Genomic DNA, 20656 nt, shown 5'->3' with positions numbered 1-20656 from the left:
CTACAGGTAAGCGAATCACGACTTGCACAGCATTTAATGGTTCACGAGAAAACCAAGTTTCCTTCCTGCCTGTCCGCACTTTTGAAGCCAGCTTGGGCAGCTGCGGGCACCGGTGCAACGTCCTACCAGGATCTGGACGCTGCGGAGACCCTTAGCAGCACCGCCCCGGCATCTGAACCCTGAACTGCGGGGGAGGCTCCGGAAACGGCGCCTAGCCTATCCCTCCCACCCAGGACCCAGTTGCGGTGATAAACACCAGTCCCGGCCCTACCAGGGGAAGGGCAAGTTCAAACGCAGGGTATCCACCCTGCAGCGGATGGGCGGGGGAAACGCCGAGACAACCGGCCAGCCGCCCCGCCCGCTCCGCCGGGCAGCCGCATCCGCCACCGCGGAGCCGACCGGGATCATTGCGCATGCGCATCCGGGTCCCGCCCTCCCGTCCTCCCGCCCCATTCCGCGGCGCTGTTGCCAGGAGGCCGCTGTCGCTTAGCAACGCAACGCAAGAGTCACAGTTCGCGCTTTCTCGCGCTCCTTTCCTAGCAGGGCTATGTCCCTGTTCTTCTGGTAGAGGCTCTTCGCTGCCACGTGCCAGGCCGTAGGCGCCCATGGAGGGAAAGGAGGAAAAGCAGCAGTAAGTGCAGGGGTTTGGATTTTTATTTCTCCTTTCAAGAAAATTATTTTCCTCCCTAAGAGGGAGGGTTAGATGAAACCCGAAGGGTAGTCCCCAGTCCTATCCAGGCCAAACCTCATCCAGTCCCCTTCCTAATTGTGATTTCTAGGGGCTGAATGCTTAACGTAACAGTTTTTTAAAATGCACTGTTTACTGCTCACCATACTGTTTGTCAGCAACTTCACATGCATTGCCTTGCCTAAAACTCTTGAAGTCATCTTGAAATCACTCCTTTTCACTTCCCACATTTAACTTATTAGCAAATTCTGTAGGCTTTACTGTTAAAATCATCCAGACTTTATCCCTGTTAATCATTTCCACTATCATCCCCACCCTGTCCCAAGTCCCAGCTTCCCACTCCTGGATACTGCTACAGCCTTGGCTCCCTTGCCCCTCTGCAGCAACTCAACATAGCAGACAGAATGGTCTTTTTACAAGGTAAGTTAGATCACTGTCCTCCATTGAGCATAGCACAGCAAAAGCCAAGGCTTCTACATGAGGCCTACACAACTTGCCCCTTTTCCCTTATTTGGCCTTGTCTGCTGCTTACCTCCCTCTGGCAAGACCCTGCTCCAGTATACAGGCCTCCTTGCTGTTTTCTGCAGAGATTCTCAGAGTGATTCCCAGACCAGTTTAGCATGACCTGGGAACTTGTAGAAATGCAGATTCTTAGGGGATCCCTGTGGGGTGCAATAATCTGGGCTTTAACAAACCCTCCCACATGCGGAATGTTGTGTGATCCACTGAATCAAGGTAGTATGGCTAGTTAAGAGTGATGTGGAACCAGCAGAACCAGTGCCAGCATTTTAGTGGGTAGAAGAGTAGTTCTCAAACCTTAACGTGCCTGAGTCAGCTAGACAGCTGGTTAAAACAGGTTCCTGGGAATGAGCCCCAGAGATAATGATTTAGTAGACTGAAACGTGCCTTTAAAGTTGTATTTCTAAGGAGATCACATTGGTGCCAATGTGGCTACTCCAGCAATCACACTTTAGGTAGTACTGTTCTAAGGGTGGGGATATTCCTGCTGCAAAGCTTTGCAGTTACAGTTCACTGTTTTGGAGCGCTCTTCCCTCAGATATCCACTTAGATCTCTTCCCTCCCCTGTTTCTTTTTTCAATTGCCACCTTCACAAGCAGCCTCCACCCTACCTAAAAATGCAGCCTACCTCCCACATGCATGCACTCCTTTTCCCTGCTTTATTGTTGTTCTCACCACTTAACATGGGTCCTCAGCACTTACTGAACTGTGCATTGTATGGTTATGTTATATCTCATCTGCCTTCCCCCATTAGAATGTAAGCTCTATGAGGGCAGCAATGTTGTATCCTCCATGCTTCAAACAGCACTTGGCACATAGTAACTATTTATTGTAAGAAGGAATTATTCAGTGTTATTCTCACATCTGTCATAATAGATACTATTGTTCTTATCATGTCAATAAGGAAACTGCAGTTCAGATTTTAAATGGCAGAGTTGTGATTCTAATCTAGATCTGACTAGCTACAGAGCCTATTAGGGTTTTTATCTGTATTTTCCTTCTATAAGAAATTACTGAAGAGTCATATATTTCACATTTCTTTATCTACAACCATTCACACAAGTGCTTAATTGAAGGTTTGAATAAATGTGTAAACAAAAAGCTGTTGTCCTTCAAAGACCTGGTTCTAGCACAAATGTATTGCTGGGTTACAACCATGAGAAGCAGATGGGAAAAGACTGATGCCACAATTCTACAATGATAAATTAATTAACCCCAAAGTCACAATCTTGAAATAAATACTTATGTTCCTGGAAAGATAGTACTAAAGGCTTAGAAGTTATTTACATTTTACCAGTAATCAGTTTTTTCAACTCCTTTGCAGAAGGCAATTTTTGTTGGGAAGTGGGAACTACAATCACAAGGATCCAGTATTGTTTATGTAGTGGAGGGAGTGTAGAGGATACACAGGTAAAACAAACCCAGGGTGAAGAAAAATTCCAGCAGACTCACCAGAAAGATGTAAATATTGTAATGGCACCGTGTTTACCTTCAGGGAACAGAACCCCTTGCCCAGAAATTGGGTAAATAATAAGTCAAACAATCTCCACCTCAGGAACTTATTGACTATGACTACTAGGGTATTTCTCATGTTTACTAAAAATGAGTAAATAAAAAACTGGGTACATGCATTATAAATTGTGGTCAGGGTCATAAAGTAAATGGACAAAGCATTAAAATAGTGAATATAGAGAGGCAGGAGAAGGAAATAAATTAAAAGCTTCTGAGGGGATGACTTGCAGACTGAGAGCTAAAAGATAACCAGCAAGCTGTGCAGGGAGCTGGAGATGAGAAGTACTAGCCAGGGGCACAACATGTCAAAGGCCCTGAGGAGGAAAGAAAATGAAAAGCTGTAGGAGTGAAGCAAAGAGGCTTCAATGAGGGTGAAGAGATGAGCAGGTCACACATGAGCTCCAATCAAGAAGCAGTATTTTGGTCTTTTTTGAGTGCAGATTGCTCACTGTCAGGCGCCTATCATCTGCCATTTGCCTGCTTCTCGCCTGTCCATCACCTGCCTTACACCTATCCATCACCCAGCGCACAAGGTTCACCTCCAGATGGTCCAACAACAGTCAGCAAACTGATCGCTGACCGCCATTGGAGCACCAGCTGCCTGCTGTTGCCTGGAAGTTCACTGTTACAGTACCTGCAGGTTTGATTACACGTGGCTGCTGCCATTTTGAGACAACAGCTAGGCCCCATAGGACCCCTGGCCAGACTGACTGAGCCCCGTCTCCAGGATAACGCAGCCCAACCGATCACTCCCTGCCTCTGGGGCCCTCACATCAACTGACTGCTCCCTGCCACCAGGACCCCCAGACCAACTGACTGTGCCCTATCACCAGGACCCCAGACCGACTGATTGCACCCAACATCCAGGATCCCACAACCACACCAAACACATCGGACCTCCAGGACCCCTGCCGGACCAACCGCACCCCACCTCCAGGACCTCCAGCCGACCACGTCCACCCCTGAGCTGCAGCTCCCTATTCACCAACACATTTTGAAGCCAGAGTGGCCATCTTGGATAATCCTGGAAGCCGTGGCTCCGATCTTTTGGTGGGGCAAATCCCATCCTGAGACGCCTGCTAGAGGCTTGAAGCTCACTGTCAGGTACCTCTCATGCATCAGGCTACTGAACACTGGGAGGTTTCATTAGTATATGACTGTTATACTGCAGATTTTCTTTTTTCTCCTTTTTAAAAAAAAATTAAGTTTTTATTTCTTTACTTTTCTTGCTCTCTTTTCCTTTTGTTTACCTGTTCCCTCAGAGTCTCTTTCTCCCTTTTTTGCATGCTAATAACCAATTTCTTTTGATTACACTCTCACACTTTCTATTTTCTAGAACTTCTGTATAGTCTTTTCTTATCCCATTAACAGCCACATTCTATATCTCTCTGCATCCTCTTTGTCCTCCATTAGAAACTGCAGACCTCATTGCAAACCTGTTTGTTTTACTGAAGATAATATTGAAAAACTCATTCTGTTTACTATGACAATTTTGTTATTGTCCCCATAGGGGCTATTTGGTCTAAGATTGCATAGTGTCTGATTTGGGCACTGCTAATATTGATCTCCCGTTAAAGAAAGGGTTTTGGAAACCTATAGGGCCACTATAAGCCTATAGGGGGGAAAGTGCAATACCCCAGATCTACACTGCTAGAGGGGAAGATACATGAACAACATGAAAAAACAAGGGAAGAAAATGATCCAAACAAATCTAGATTCTATATTAATAGAATCCAATGACAGTATGTTAGAAGAAATGTCAGAAAAAGACTTCAGATTATACATGATTAAGATGATTAGCAAAACAAAGGATGAGATTAGAGAACAAATGCAGGCAATGAATGAGAATACGAATAAGCTGAGAGAATACCTGCAGGAAGCAAAAGATCATTTAAACAAGAGATAGAGATTATCAAAAAACAAAAACAAAAAACAAAAAAAACCAGAAATCCTTGAAATGAAGGAAACAATAAGCCAAATAAAAAGAATTGAAAGCATCACCAAAAGACTAGACCACTTAGAAGACAGAATCTCAGACAATGAAGACAAAATGTTTAATCTTGAAAATAAAGTTGCCCAAACAGAGAAGATGGTAAGAAATCAGGAACAGACTCTCCAAGAACTATGGGACATCATGAAAAGACCAAATTTAAGAATTATTGGGATTGAGGAAGGCACAGAGATACAAACCAAAGGAATGAACAACCTATTCAATGAAATAATATCAGAAAATTTCCCAAGCCTGAAGAATGAAATGGAAAATCAAATACAAGAGGCTAACAGAACACCAAATGCACAAAATCACAACAGATCCACACCGAGGCACATTATAATGAAAATGCCTAACATTCAAAATAAAGATAGGATTTTGAAGGCCGCAAGAGAAAAGCATCAGATTACATATAGGGGGAGACCAATACGGATAGCAGCTGACTTCTCAACCCAGACTCTAAAATCTAGAAGGGCCTGGAACAACAAATTTCACGCTCTGAAAGAACATGGTGGCCAACAAGAATCCTATACCCAGCAAAACTAACCTTCAGATTTGAAGATGAAATAAAATCCTTCCATGATAAACAAAAGTTAAAATAATTTACAAATAGAAAGCCTGCCCTACAGAATGTTCTCAACAAAATATTCCATGAGGAGAAAAAGAAAAACAGCAATGGAGGTCAGCAAAGGGAGGAACTACATTAGAGAAAAGCCACTCAAAGGAGAAACCAAGCCAACTTAAAAACCAAAAATAAGCCCAAATGACTGGGAATACAAATCATATCTCAATAATAACCCTGAATGTTAATGGCCTAAACTCATCAATCAAAAGACATAGTCTGGCAGAATGGATTAAAAAGAAAGACCCAACAATATGCTTCCTGCAAGAGACTTATCTCATAGAAAAAGACATCCATAGACTAAAGGTGAAAGGATGGGAAAAAACCTACCACACACATGGACTCAGTAAAAAAGCGGGGGTTTCCATCCTTATATCAGATAAAGTAGACTTCAAGTCAAAGTTAGTCAGAAGGGATAAAGAAGGACATTTCATACTGCTTAAGGGAACTAAATCAGAAAGACATAACGATAGTAAATATTTATGCCCCAAACAATGGAACATCCCTGTATATCAAACAAATTCTTCTCAATTTCAGGAATCACATAGACCACAACACTAATTCTGGGTGACTTTAACACACGACTCTCACCACTGGATAGATCTTCCAAACAAAAACCAAACAAAGAAACCATAGAACTCAATAACACAATCAATAACCTAGGCTTAATAGACATATATAGAATATTCCATCCATCAACAAATGGATTCACTTTCTTCTCAGCAGCACATGGAAACTTCTCGAAAATAGACCATATATTATGCCACAAAGCAGCCCTTAGGAAATGCAAAAAAATAGAGATACTGCCTTGTTCTATCACATCATAATGGAATGAGAGTAGAAATCAATGACAAAATAAAAAACAGAAATTACTCCAACACCTGGAGCCTAAATAATATGCTATTGAATGAAACATGGATAACAAAAAACATAAGGGAGGAGTTAAAAAAATTCTTAGAGCTCAATGAGAACGACGATACAATATATCAAAATCTCTGGGACACTATGAAAGTAGTACTAAGAGGAAAATTCATTGCATGGAGTGCATTCCAGAAAAGAATGAAAAGTCAACTAAATGACCTAACATTACAGCTCAAAGCCCTAGAAAAAGAAGAACAGAATAACAGAGAAGTAGTACAAAACAGGAAATAATTAAACTCAGAGCTGAAAATCAGTGAAATTGAAACAAAAGAAACAATTCAAAAAATTGACAAAACAAAAAGTTGGTTCTTTGAGAAAGTAAACAAAATAGACAAACCCTTAGCCACACTAACAAAGAGAAGGAGAGAGAAAATTCAAATTACTAAAATACATGATGCAAAAGGAAACATCACGACAGACACCACTGAGATACAGAACATGAGAAGCTACTTCGAAAATCTGTATTCCAACAAAATAGAAACCACCAAAGACATTGACAAATTTCTAGAGACATATGCTCCTCCCAAACTGAACCAGGAGGACATACACAATTTAAACAGATCAATATCAAGCAATGAAATAGAAGAAGCCATTAAAAACCTACCATCCAAGAAAGGTCCAGGACCAGACGGATTCTCAGCCGAGTTCTACAAGACCTTCAAAGAAAACCTCATTCCAATACTTCTCAAAGTATTCCAGGAAATAGAAAAGGAGGAGACCCTCCCAAACTCATTCTATGAAGCTAATATCACCTTCATACCCAAACCAGGCAAAGACACATCAAGGAAAGAAAATTTTAGACCAATATTTTTGATGAATATAGATGCAAAGATCCTTAACAAAATATTGGCAAACTGTATCCAAAAACATATTAAGAAAATTGTGCACCACGATCAAGTGGGGTTCATCCCTGGAATGCAAGGATGGGTCAACATTCGTAAATCAATAAACGTAATCCATCATGTTAATAGACTTAAGGATAAGAATCATATGGTTATTTCAATTGATGCAGAAAAGCGTTCGACAAAATACAACACCCCTTCATGCTCAAAACACTAGAAAAATTAGGGATAGTAGGAACATACCTGAACATTGTAAAGGCAATTTATGCTAAGCCAATGGCCAACATCATTCTTAATGGAGAAAAACTGAAACCATTCCCTTTAAAAACGGGAACAAGACAGGGATGTCCTCTTTCACCACTTCTATTCAACATTGTCCTCTAGACAGAGCAGTTAGGCAGACCAAAGAAATTAAAGGGATACGAATTGGAAAAGAGGAACTTAAGCTGTCACTATTTGCTGATGACATGATTCTATATTTAGAGGATCCAAAAACCTCCTCCAGAAAACTTCTAGACCTCATCAATGAATTCAGCAAAATAGCAGGCTATAAAATCAGCACGCATAAATCTAAAGCATTTTTATATGCAAGTGACAAAACAGCTGAAAGGGAAATGAGGAAAACAATCCCATTTGCAATAGCCTCAAAAAAAAAAAATAAATAAAATACTTGGGAATCAATCTAACCAAAGAGGTACAAGATCTCTACAATGAAAACTACATAACATTGAAGAAAGTAATTGAGGAAGACCTTAGAAGATGGAAAGATCTCCCATGTTCTTGGATAGGCAGAATTAATATTGTCAAAATGGCCATACTACCAAAAGTGCTATACAGATTTAATGCAATTCCAATTAAAATCCCAATGACATACCTTACAGAAATAGAGCAAGCAATCATGAAATTCATCTGGAAGAATAAGAAACCCAGAATAACTAAAGCATTCCTTAGCAGGAAGAATGAAGCAGGGGATATCGCAATACTAGAACTTCAACTATACTACAAAGCAATAGTAACAAAAACAGCATGGTATTAGCACCAAAATAGTCAGGTAGATCAATGGTAGAATAGAGAACACGGACACATACTCAAATAAATACAATTTTCTCATACTAGACAAAGGGGCCAAAAATATGCAATGGAGAAAAGATAGCCTCTTTAACAAATGGTGCTGGGAAAACTGGAAATCCATATGCAACAGAATGAAATTAAACCCCTATCTCTCACCCTGCACAAAAATCAACTCACAGTGGATCAAGGACCTTGAAATTAGACCAGAGACCCTGCATCTTAATGAAGAAAAAGTAGGTCCAAATCTTCACCTTATTGGCTTAGGATCAGACTTCCTTAACAGGACTCCCATAGCACAAGAAATAAAAGCAAGAATCAATAACTGGGATAGATTCAAACTAAATAGCTTTCTCTCAGCAAAGGAAACTATCAGCAATGTGAAGAGAGAGCCTACAGAGAGGAAGAAAATCTTTGCCACTCATACTTCAGATAGAGCACTAATTTCCAGAATCTATAAAGAACTCAAAAAACTCTACACGAAGAATATAAATAACCCAATCAACAAATGGTCTAAGGATATGAACAGACACTTCACAGAAGAACATCTACAAGTAATGAACAAACATATGAAAAAATGTTCACCATCTTTAGTAATAAGAGAAATGCAAATCAAAACTACCCTAAGATTTCATCTCACCCCAATTAGAATGGCGATTATCAAGAATACAAGCAACAATAGGTGTTGGAGAGGATGTGGGGAAAAAGGTACACTCATACATTGCTGGTGGGGCTGCAAATTAGTGCAGCCACTCTGGAAAGCAGTGTGGAGATTCCTTAGAAAACTTGGAATGGACCTACCATTTGACCCAGCTATCCCACTCCTTGGCCTATACCCAAAGGACTTAAAATCAGCCTACTATAGAGATACAACCACATCAATGTTCATAGCTGCTCAATTCACAATAGCCAGACTGTGGAATGAACCTACATGCCCTTCAATTGGTGAATGGATAAAGAAACTGTGATATATATATATATATATATATATATATATATATATACACACACACACACACGCACACACACACACAGAATGGAATATTACTTAGCCATAAAGAATAATAAAATTATGGCATTTGCAGGCAAATGGATGAAATTGGAGAATATCATGTTTAGTGAGATAAGCCAATCTCAAAAATCCAAAAGACGAATGATCTCACTGATAAGCGGATGATGACCCATAACAGAGGGTGGGAGGGGGTCAAGAATGGAGGAAGGAGGGACTGTGTAGAGGGAAAAGAGAGGTGGGAGGAGTGGGGGGGAGATAAATTAACAGAATGAATCAAACACCATTACCCTATGTAAATGTATGATTATTCAAATGGTATGCTGTTACTCCATGTACAAACAGAAAAACATGTATCCCATTTCTTTACAATAAAAATAAATTTTAAAAAAAGCAGTATTTTATTTTACTTGCGGATTTTAATTGAAAAATGACATGATAAAAGAGATGGGCCCACCTCTGGTTTGAAATAAGGTAGGGATTATAGTTTATGGACTGAGCATAAGGCTATCAATTTGATATCTTCCTAATTCACCTTTTGTGGGGTCAGAGCTTTGATTTTAAAAACCTCTACGTAAAAATTATTCAAATTAATATATTCTTTATTTTTCAAATATGTGAAATTTTAAGACTTTTATAATATGTTTTTCCTTACTTAAATGGAAAACATTCCAGAGACTTTAAACATCTCTTTAATGTTTCTCATTTCAATAATTTTACTTTTTATAGCAGTATAATTATTAGAAGTATAAAGTGATGAGACTTAATTATTTTGCCTACAAAGTAGTTTTGCCTAAAAAGATAAATATTGCTGGTCATTTGGTAGCTTTTATAAGTTTTCTGGATAAACTTTTAAAATTAAGTAGTAATCTTTGTTCGGATGGCTGAATTTATGATATAAAGTAGGGAGGTATCTCTTGGTAATAAAATTTTGAAAGAAAAAGTCTTCAGATTAGCATATAACTTAGCCACATGTATAAATACTGCAAACATGATTTGTAAGCACAAATTACTACTCTTTACTCCAGACCAATGAGAGTCTATACTCTACAATGGTCAAAATAATCATTATTGATACAAATTCCTTTATCTCATATATTTAGAATGAGAAAATGCCTCCCTAAGTTTTAATAGCACAAGCTATCAAAAACTATTAATAAAACTTAACTTGTCTTGACTAATACCTGAAATATATTTGAATCTTATTTAATTATGACTGTATGATTATTGGAAAAATTATTTACTATTTAATTATGTTTTTCAGACAGCATAAAATAGAAGATGATGGCATAGTATGTATAACTACAAAAAAAGAAGAAATCACCCAAGGGAAAAAACCTGAGAAAAGCATACAACATTCAAAACCGTGTGTCAGGAGAGGACGTGTAATTTATGCTAAATTTATTAACACAAATGCAAGAACATACTATGAACCAGTTCCCTACATAGATCCCAAAAAAGGGACAGAAGAACAGGTTGGACAGATGTTTGCTATATACGAATATAGATTTAGTTTTGGAAACTGTTTTGCAGGACAGCTTGGTCACAGACTTATTTAAAAAGATGTGACACATCTCAGTACTACTGTTTATAATCCAATAGTTAAATAACTTGGACCTGTTTTAGTAGAGAAATTTGGCATACAAGCAATATGTCTATAGGGAGGGAATCCAAATCATTATTTTTCTAAATCAAATCTGATTTTTCTAGATTATAGCCAGTATGTAATAGTTGGAGGCTTATTTCTGCTATAATATTATATTTTTGATATACTAATATGAAAATATCCCATGGCAATCAGCTAAAATAATAGCTACCACTTATTGAAAGCATATAAAATGCTAGGAATTAGCTAAGTTTTTGTATTAATTATATCTTTTAGTCCCTGAATTTAATTTCTAGGACATATTATTGGAAATATTTTACAGATGATAATACATACTCCAGTGAGGTTAATTAACATGTCAGTTACAGAGCAAGCAAGTAATCAGTCATGGTTCTGACCCAGGACTGTTGCCTTAGCCAAACCCCTCTTATTTGCTGTACTATACTAAATATATTCCATTTCTTTTTTTTAAAGTCAGATTTGTTGAGGTATGATTTATTGTATTTGCTTCCTTATTGTGGATGTTAAAAATTACTGAAAACTTATACACTGGCTGAAAGCAACACAAATCTATTCTAGTTCTGAAGTTCAGAAGTCCAAAATCAGTCTCACTGGCTATTGGCAGGGCAGGTTCCTTCTGGAGACCCTCAGAGAGAATCTGTTTCTTTGCCTTTCCCAGCCTCCAGAGGCTGTCCTCATTCCTGGGCTCTTGGCACCTTCCTTTTCAAAGCTGGCACCACAGCATTTCCAATCTTGCCCTGACTCTCCTGCCTCCTCCTTGTGGAACCCTTGTGATTACACTGCGCTCATAGTAATCACATATATGCCCAAAAGACCCAAGCTAATCTCTCCATCTCAGGATCCTGAATCACATCTACAAAGTCCCGTTGCTATCTAAAGTAACATATTTCCAGGTTCGGAGAGTAAGACATGAATATCTTTGGAGATGGGGGAGCATTTTTCTGCCCATCACATTTACACAGTAGATTCACCTTTTTTTAACATGTACAAGTCTGTGAGTTTTGGTAAAGGTGAGTCATGTTACCCAACCACAGTCAAGCTATGGAACAGTTCTGTCATTCCCAGAAGTTCTCCCTTGCTCTTTTGTAGTTATCATCTTCCCCTACTTCAGCCCATGGAGCCACTGATTTGTTTTCTGAGGTTTTACTTTTTCTAGAAAGTCCATACCAATGGAATTAGACAATGTGGAGCTTTTGAAATCCTTTTCTTGCTTTTGAGAATTCTCTAGATTGTTGCATATACCATTTGTTCATTCCTTTTTGTTGCTACTGCACACTTGTCATGTGACTTTGGGCAAGTAATTTATGCTTTCAAAACTTCAATTTTCTTCTCTATAAAATAGAGTTCGTAGGCATCTTACAGAGTTTTTGTGAGGATTAAGAGAGATTTTTGTCAGGTCCTATTTTAGGTACTTGAAGTATAGTAGTAAAATAAATGGATAAAAATAAATGGATAAAATAAATGCTTACATTCGAGTAGGAAAATAAGCATAATATACTGTGTTAGGATGTTAGATGGTAATAAGGGTTACCTTGGAAAAGGAGGTAAGAAGGAGAACCGCAAGTTTAAATCGGTAGTCTGAGAAAGCGTCACCAAAAAGGTGATATTTGAGTGAAGACCTGAAGGAGTCTGGGTGCTTGACCACATAGGAACCTGGCAGAAGAGAATTCATGGTGCACCAAGGAAACACTCAATAAACATTAGCTCTTGGTAGCAGTAGAATCCTAATCTACTGCTCTTCACACAGTTGTGGGAACTGAGAAGCCCACCATTTCCCATGGAGAGCAGGATTCTACGATACACGACCTAATACAATGCTGGGCTCAGGAAGTGATCAACAGATGGTATGCAAAATATGCCACCGGAGAGGTAATCATGATTTTCATAGGTGTTTTCCAGCATTTGAAGAAGAGAATGTGTACCATCCAAATGGTTTCAGACCGTCTTGCTGTGTTCCACTGGCCTCATCTCTGTCAGTGCGCATTAGGTGGAGTTGGGATTTTACTTGACATTTAAATGGAGATCCCTTTTGTGAACTCTCCACATCTATGACATCACCTGTTCTTGTCACAAAACTGCACGCATTGGTACTGTATGCAAATATGAAATCTCAGGGAAAGAATTCTCATGGTCAAATATGCTTTAATATCATGTTGCAACCATTGCAAGGATTGTTTGAGGCACTTCATTTTATAAACTTGTTCTTGTACCCTTTATTTGGGATTTAAAAGAAATCCATTATTATATTGTTAGACCAGACATACACTAGGGAAATAAATCTGGTACAGAAATCCAGGTGAGTGTAGTTCTCATATTTCTTACATAAGCTAATGAGTAACTTTCTTGAGCTCTAGTTCAGGGCTGAATCTAAGGGAAACTGTCAACTCCACCCATCCCTACATTGCGGACACTGTAGAAAAGCTGGTTCAAGAATAGAAATGTGTTAGACCTTAAGAAATGGTGAAAGGAAGTTTGAAATGAAGTAAGAGCACAGGTAAGAGAAGCTGATAGGGGATATGAAGAAAGGGTTACAGAGAAAAACAAGGTGCATCACAGACTTAAAGTCATGTGATTTGGGTGAGTATCAAGGGGAACATTTGTGTTTCAAAAACAAAATTAAAATGAACTTTTTAAAGCACTCATTTCCAAGTAGCCAAGAAGCAATAAAGAATGCTGGTTTGCATGTAGGTGAACTTTGTTCTTTTATTTAAGATGACAGGCTTCTTTTTAAGAATTAGCTTGGTTAAAAAAATTATAGTAAAGCTGTCTTGAAGAAATAAAATGAAGTTGACTAAATATATTTACTGACATCTGTTTTATGCATTTTGCTAAGATAATATCTTCAGAACTCAACACCAGATTGGTTGGTTTTATTTGTTTACGGGATTTTAAAATGAAATCGTCCTTTATACATTTCTAACTAAGGACATAAAATTAGTGGTACTGGAAAAAGTAAAACAGTATTTTAGCTTAGTCACTTCTAATGAAAACAAGTTATCTTGGTTTTCTAAATATTGATATTATGTAAAAGAAATTGTAGTGAGTGAGTCGATATTTTCCAAAGTGCATTTTTTCAAAGCACTAGCCCTTACCTGCAGGCTTGAAAAAATAAATTTCCAAAATTAAACATGTGTTGTAAAACATGTACTTTTATATACCATTCTTAGAGCTTAAGTTTACATTGGTTTATAAAGGTATGAGAAATCCTGTGATAAACTTTTTAACTTTGTTTATCTGACTAGTTCCCAAATTTATTTAACTATGGGAAGCTCTTTTGCATAACATCTACTAATATGCCAGGGATCTAGTGTTCCACAGTACACAGGTGAGTAACCGTATGGGAGACATTAAATGTCTCTTTAAAAGAGACATTTTTAGTATTCCTGGTATCTATAGCAAAACAACTTTAGTTTTTCTATATTTAGGAATCCCCAAAGGAGGATTTTATAAAATGTATCACAGATGACTGCTGTCACCACAGCCGTCTTGGCCAAGCTGCTTCTGGCTGCCCAACTTACTCCCTCTTGCTTTTTCTTAACTGGTTTCTCCAGGATATTCCTCATGTTTTTACCACATCTCTCCTGAGGATTCTCCCACAATTTTCCAAAGAATGAAAAATAATGTTTACTAAAACATTTCTGATAACTTAGAAGTATTAGTATTATAGACTCCCTCACACTGGCTTCTAAATTTAATTGATGGGCCCACAGTGCAGTGGCCATTAGACTTTTCAGGATTGAGGGGTTAGAAGGAGCCCTACCCAGGAATCTCCAGGAATTTTCTAACCAGGGAACCCTAGTAACTATCAGTCCTGAGTTAGAAAGGAGATAAGGCTTAAAGTGTGTGTGGGGATTGGGGAGAGTAGAGACCAGAGTGGAGGCCTCTTTTTCTCTCTGGGTCCAAAGTTTTGATTTGCAAACACCATCTCTTTAGGCAAAACCCCCTCTTACAATCTGCAAATGTAATCTGTCCCCCAAGGCCTAGCCATCACACTTAGGTGACTTCCCAGTTTGGCTTATTTTGTCTTAAATATTTCCATGTCAACCCCTCACAAATCCAATGTTAGTGATGAGCCACAGAACAGTAAATATTTTATTAGTCTCTCTCTTCAGTGTGAGGTGAAGGCAAAAGCAAGCTCCATCCATTTCTCTGATCTCATAAACTCTTATGCATAAATGCTTGGACCAAAAAGTTGCGTGACTAGGCATGGCAGTCACGCTCTCACTCCTCAGGGACAAACTATACTTTCCAGACATAGGAAGACTGTCCAGAAATAGGAAAGATAATATTCTTTGGACTGTAGGATTTCATTTAGCTGAAGTAAGGTGCATCTAATTTTAACATTCATCAGAACTCTTTCACCAACTATAGGGTCTTAAAGTCATCAATCAAATTTTAGGAAAAAATCATTCATTATTTCCTTTTTATCTATGAGAGATCATTGTGATAATATTCTCAATATAAAGAATTTTGCTTGAAAGATGAACTGGTATCTCTGCTTTAAGAATAGTTTTTGCATTGCACTTGTTTGAAAAAAGAATTGGAGTCCACCAGGCATCCGCTAGTAGTTTGCTCACCCAATATCCCTTTTCCAATAACTTGGATATTAACAAAACAAGTTTCTGATCAATAAAAATAGACGTGCTATACTATAAAGTGTATGCTTTATAACCCCTTCATAGGACTTTCTTAGGATACTAACTGCTATGGTTTGGAAGTTTGTGCCCTACAAAACTCATGTAGAAATGTAATTGCCATTGTAACAGTATTAAGAGGTGAGAAGTCAAGAGGTGATTAGACCATTCACCTTCATGACTGGAATTAATTCTGTTATAAAAGGGCAAGGTCAACTCCCTTGTGCCTTCCTTTTACCCTTACACTTCCCCACTACATGAGCATTCTAGAGGCCAACCTGAAATTAGAATTGTCAAACCTAGGGCTGGGGAGATAGCTCAATCGGTAGAGTGCTCGCCTTGCAAGCACAAGGCCCTGGGGTTGATCCCCAGCATCGAAAAAAAAAAAAAAAAAAATACCTGCCCACACCATGGCTCCTTGATATCAGGCTCCTGGGCTTCCAGAACTGTGAGCCAGTAAAATTATATTCATTATAGCTGCACAAAACAGACTAAGACACTTACTTAAAGCCAGTTTTGAAATAATATAATTAAGCTCGTGCTTTTTTGGTTTAGTATTTTATGGGAGATTTGATATAGCAATGGAGCACAGAGATTAGGGTTGTGTCTAGATAGGTGGGGGATTGAGTTGCGGCAGTCCTACTGCCTGCTAGTGATGTGCCTTGGTAAAGTTACTCAATCCGGCAGTTTTCTCATCGTAAAGTGGATGTACCTACCTTGTAGAATTGTGGTAAGATAAGGCCTGTAAATCTTATACCTTGGAGCATAATAAGCACTGTCATAATTATGAATTGCTGTGGAGGAGAGAGAGCTGTGAGAAGCAGGCACTCTGACAACAGTAAGATGTGACTATTTTTAGCCAGATAGTGAGAAGACACCATCTGCTTAGTAATCTGCTCTAGAATTTTCTGAGGATCCATATCAATTTGTCTTAATTTTAAAAATCCACCTTTTAGCCCATTCTGAAAATACATGAGGCATAACCAATCTCTCCTGTTCTCCAAAATACCCTAGTTCCTAAATTTCTGTGATCTCTGCAGAAATCACCTATTTACAATTACCCATTAGTCCATTACTCCTAGTTACAATTTGTCATTGGCCTAAAAACTGGCACTAAATTAAAGTAACAACTATTTAGTTCTAACTTCCCCCTTCATTATGTGTTCATTCCATCTTTTTCAGTCTGAAGGTAATATTTTCTTTAACAAAGGAACTCAAGTTGAGTAGTTCTGACTTTTCAGCTTTAAATAGTCTACTCCTTCCCAAATCATTAGTCTTTCCTTAATTTCTTGCTCTAAACATTTTTTTTTTTAAAACAAACCTTATTTTTGGTGCCTTTAGCGTATTTCATGAATTTCTTCTATTTATAAGCTGTTCAAGTCTTCTAACAGGTCGACTCCATCACATTTAAAAAATTTTTTTTTAGTTGTTGATGGACATTTATTTTGTTCATTTATTTATACGTGGTGCTGAGGATCAAACCCAGTGCCTCACACATGCCAGGCAAGTGCTCCACCACTGAGCCACAACCCTAGCCCCTCCACTACATTTTATTTTGAGTTGGATATTGTACTTCTTACATGTGCTTGTCTTTTTGTAAACTAAGCTCATTTGAGAGCTGACTCCCTTTGAAGCCACATAGGTTTCTTCAGATGCCTCTTCTTTTTGAATCAATGTAGCCTCAATTGTATTATCAGAACTTTTATCATTAGAATCACATATTCATTTCACTGAAATCACATTTTCAAAGTCTTTGATTACGGAATCATCACTGATTTTTTTAGGCAGATCTACTTTCTAGTCAAGCATTCTTCCACTGAGCTATATCCCCAGCCCAGGCAGATCTACTTTCTTAGCCCAACGTGTGCACTGGACACATCCCTAACTATGCCCAAGAACTCAGTTGTCACAGTTGCCTTTCCCCAAGCTTTCCTTTCTACTCATCAAGCAGTTTTTAAATTTTTGATCAAAATTAACTTGAATAGCAGTTTTCCTCCCTGCTTTCCCAACTTCTAAGAGATCAAATAGGGTTTGGATATGCTAATGAAGAATCTGTCACTTTCCTGTATACCTAGGTTTTGATACCAAAAATTCAGTATTATTGGAAACAATGAAATTTTTCAAACTGAGTCATTAGTGAATTATAAATCAATGTGAATTGTAATCAGCACTATGAAAGAAATAGAAGAGACATAGAATAATAGAAAAATGACTGAATACTCTGCAAAATAGTAAAAATAAATATTTTGTGAAATTTTTTGTTTCAGTTTTATGTATGTGTAGTACTGTGTACTCTTGCATGATATAAAATGTATTTCATGGTGTGGGTCATGGACTAAAAACTTTGAAAGCTGCCATTTTAGATGATGATACATTATTTGTATTGTCATGATAAAAAGTATAGAATGTAACTTTTAGATTAAATCATGTTTAAGGACTGGGAATATAACTCAGGTGGTATAGCACTAGCATACAGGAGGGCCTTTGTTCAGTCCCCAGTAGGGCAAAATTAAATAAATAAATCATGTTTCGTATATCCATGTATATACATGTGTATATATTAAAATAAAATCATATGCAAAACAGAGATAAAACTATTTTGTTGATTTTTACCACTTCATCTATTAATAGAAGGTAGCTTATATATTTAGCAGCTGTATTTTAGCTAAAAATATAATAATTTATTTTTAGCTACTTTTTAAGAAATACTGTCCTTATGAAAAGGTATTCCTAGATTTCAGAACTCCTTTTTAGTACTGGAATAGCCAGTAACTTGTTGAATTAGACATAAAATAACACATGAAAATGTCCTACTAGTATTCAATTTTGTGTTTCCAATTTTTTTTCTATAAAGAGTGACTGGTGGTCACATGGTGAAGCACTGGAACATGCCTTCCAACCATCTTATGATACTAAGAGCACCCAGAGAAGTGACTTCCAAAAACCAACAGGTCCATTGATTTTGCCAATCAAACACAGCAGGATGCAAAAGCCTTCTTGTGGAATAGGTAAGGTTAGCAGTAGTAAAACCTCTTTCTTGCTATTTCTGTTTACTACTATCAAATTAAGATGTATTGGAGATGCTAACACCTGAGAAACTTACTTCTCTACAGTAGTTAAAGATATACACACAGCAATGAGCAGCCCTTGACAAGCTTGTTATCCTTCCCTAGTGGATAGTTCATCTCCAAACATGTTTAATATAACATAATGACAATTGTACAAATTATTAATAACACTAGCCTCAAGTCAGAAACTTAATTGTATTCTGCTCATTGCTGCCACCAAATTTTTAAAAATCCCAACTAATAAAATAGTGGATAACACTAAATGGTAGTATTTCTTGAAGTGTACTTCGAGGAACACTAGTTTTGTATAATGTTTGTAGATAACTGCTCAAATGAAGAGGGGAAGTGGTTAAATAAGTTTTGTAAAAGTTAAGTTAAAAAAATATTTTTTGACCTATAGCACTCTTAGCACCCTTATTCTAAGCATAAGCATGATGAATTTCCAAGGAGAGTAAAGAATGCTGTGTTTTCCCTACTTTTGATCATTTCACCCTTTTTTTTAACATCCTCTTTCATGGCTGGTGAGCCACAAAACATAATTTAGGAAATACTGTTATGTAGATATTTTTGTATCTAAAATCAATTTTACCTGACAATGTCATTGTAATAAACTAAGTCACCTTGTATGAAAGTCATATCTGTTTGTTAGTCCACATCCTAATCATCTGTACCTCTGAAGTAGGATTTAGTAAGTCTTAAACAAGTCCAGAATGAAGTCAAAATTAAAATTCATTCATTGAATATCTACTCCAGTCCTCACCTCATAAAAAAGTTCATAAACTAAACTTAAAATGAGGTACTGTAACACATGACAGTAGTAAACAGAAGCTTACTTTTAGAGATCAAGAGTACCTCACTTAATTTTAGCCTTCTGACCACTATGATTTGTTCATTACACAGAATAACAAGACTGAAGGTCAGGACATTAGAAAACTGTTTATTGAGCATGATTTCTACCTCAAGAGAAGTAGTTTACAAAGAGGGCTAACTATTAAATAATCTGTATCAATGACTTCCCCTTTAGAAAGATAAAGTTTCTAATTGAAGATAGTGGACTAGGCATAAACATGTAAATTTGCTGCCTCCAAGACCCTATTAAATAATAGGAAATCAATAAATTGATAAAGGTAAAGAAAATGGAAGCAAAAACTTTCTGGAACGTGGAAAAGAATGGAAGCCTATTAACAGATAAAAGAGAAAAAGAAATAATACCTGAAAGGAAATTCAGCAAAGAAGAACCAATTCATCTCACTGAACCCCTAGTGGGCTCAGTTGGCAGATACAGGGGAAGACAAGAATGAGGTGGGAAGTCAGGGTTGCTCAAAAGTCTGTCTCAAGTAGCAGCTTCAGTCATGAGCATTCCATCTGTCTTTACATTAAGATTATTAGAGCTGGGTGCAGTGGTGCACACCTGTAATCCCAGGAGGATGAGGTAGGAGGATCACAAGTTCAAGGCCAATTTAGGCAACTTAGGGAGACCCTATACCAAAATAAAAAGTTAAAAGGCTTGTGGATGTACCTGGATGGTAGAGTAAAAAAATAAAAACCAAAAAGTATTAGGGCTTGATATTTTTAGCCAGATTTCAACTACCACAGCAGTTATATTCTGGAAAATCAGAAACCTAGAAAGTATGGGATAAGAAAAACAAAAAAGAGGATTCATTTGGGAGATCTAACTTTTCTGGAGCGTAAAAACGAAGATGAGGTAAGTACCAAAATGTAATATGACATTTATTGATCACATGCTATTTTTCAGGCACTTTACAGAACTTTCTAAACATAAACTTTAATTCTTACACAAACGCTTTGTAACATAATAGTGTAGGAATACTATTATCATTCTCATTTTTCAGATAAGAACATGTAGGGCGAAAAAATTTTACCTCTACCCTCTTAGGGGATTTTGACTGTGTCTGAGAATTAAATTGAATCAAAAATCAACAAGAGAAAAAAATTTATTTAAAGCAAGTTTTATGTAGCACAAGTGCATTCATAAGGAAATGAAGATCCAAAGAGCAGTTATAGTTATAGACTGAATTGGACAGAGTTGTAAATTGTGAAAATGTAAAAAGGCAAAGGGATTTGGGCTGGGTAGTTAAATGCGTAGAGAACTGAGTAACTGTTGGAGAAGGGTTAGTTTAACAAGGTTTATTTGT

At 37.6% G+C, this 20656-nt stretch overlaps 1 protein-coding gene across 1 annotated transcript in view; it reads left to right on the top strand.

Annotated features, from left to right (window-relative positions):
- Window positions 1-503: 503 nt before the first annotated feature.
- The window catches only part of CIMIP6 (ciliary microtubule inner protein 6), a 49707-nt gene continuing 29554 nt past the window's right edge, over window positions 504-20656 (top strand). Inside the window, exons 1-3 of the mRNA XM_079110241.1 lie at window positions 504-631; window positions 10436-10646; window positions 18287-18440. Coding sequence (XP_078966367.1) covers window positions 606-631; window positions 10436-10646; window positions 18287-18440 — 391 coding nt within the window. The 5' untranslated portion in view covers window positions 504-605. The remainder of the gene's footprint in view (window positions 632-10435; window positions 10647-18286; window positions 18441-20656) is intronic.

The sequence above is a fragment of the Sciurus vulgaris genome, assembly GCF_902686455.1.
Source record: "Sciurus vulgaris genome assembly, chromosome: 14".
Taxonomy (NCBI): Eukaryota; Metazoa; Chordata; class Mammalia; order Rodentia; family Sciuridae; genus Sciurus; species Sciurus vulgaris.
The sequence above is the reverse complement of the archived record's forward strand: the minus strand, read 5'-3'. Positions and strand labels throughout refer to the sequence as shown.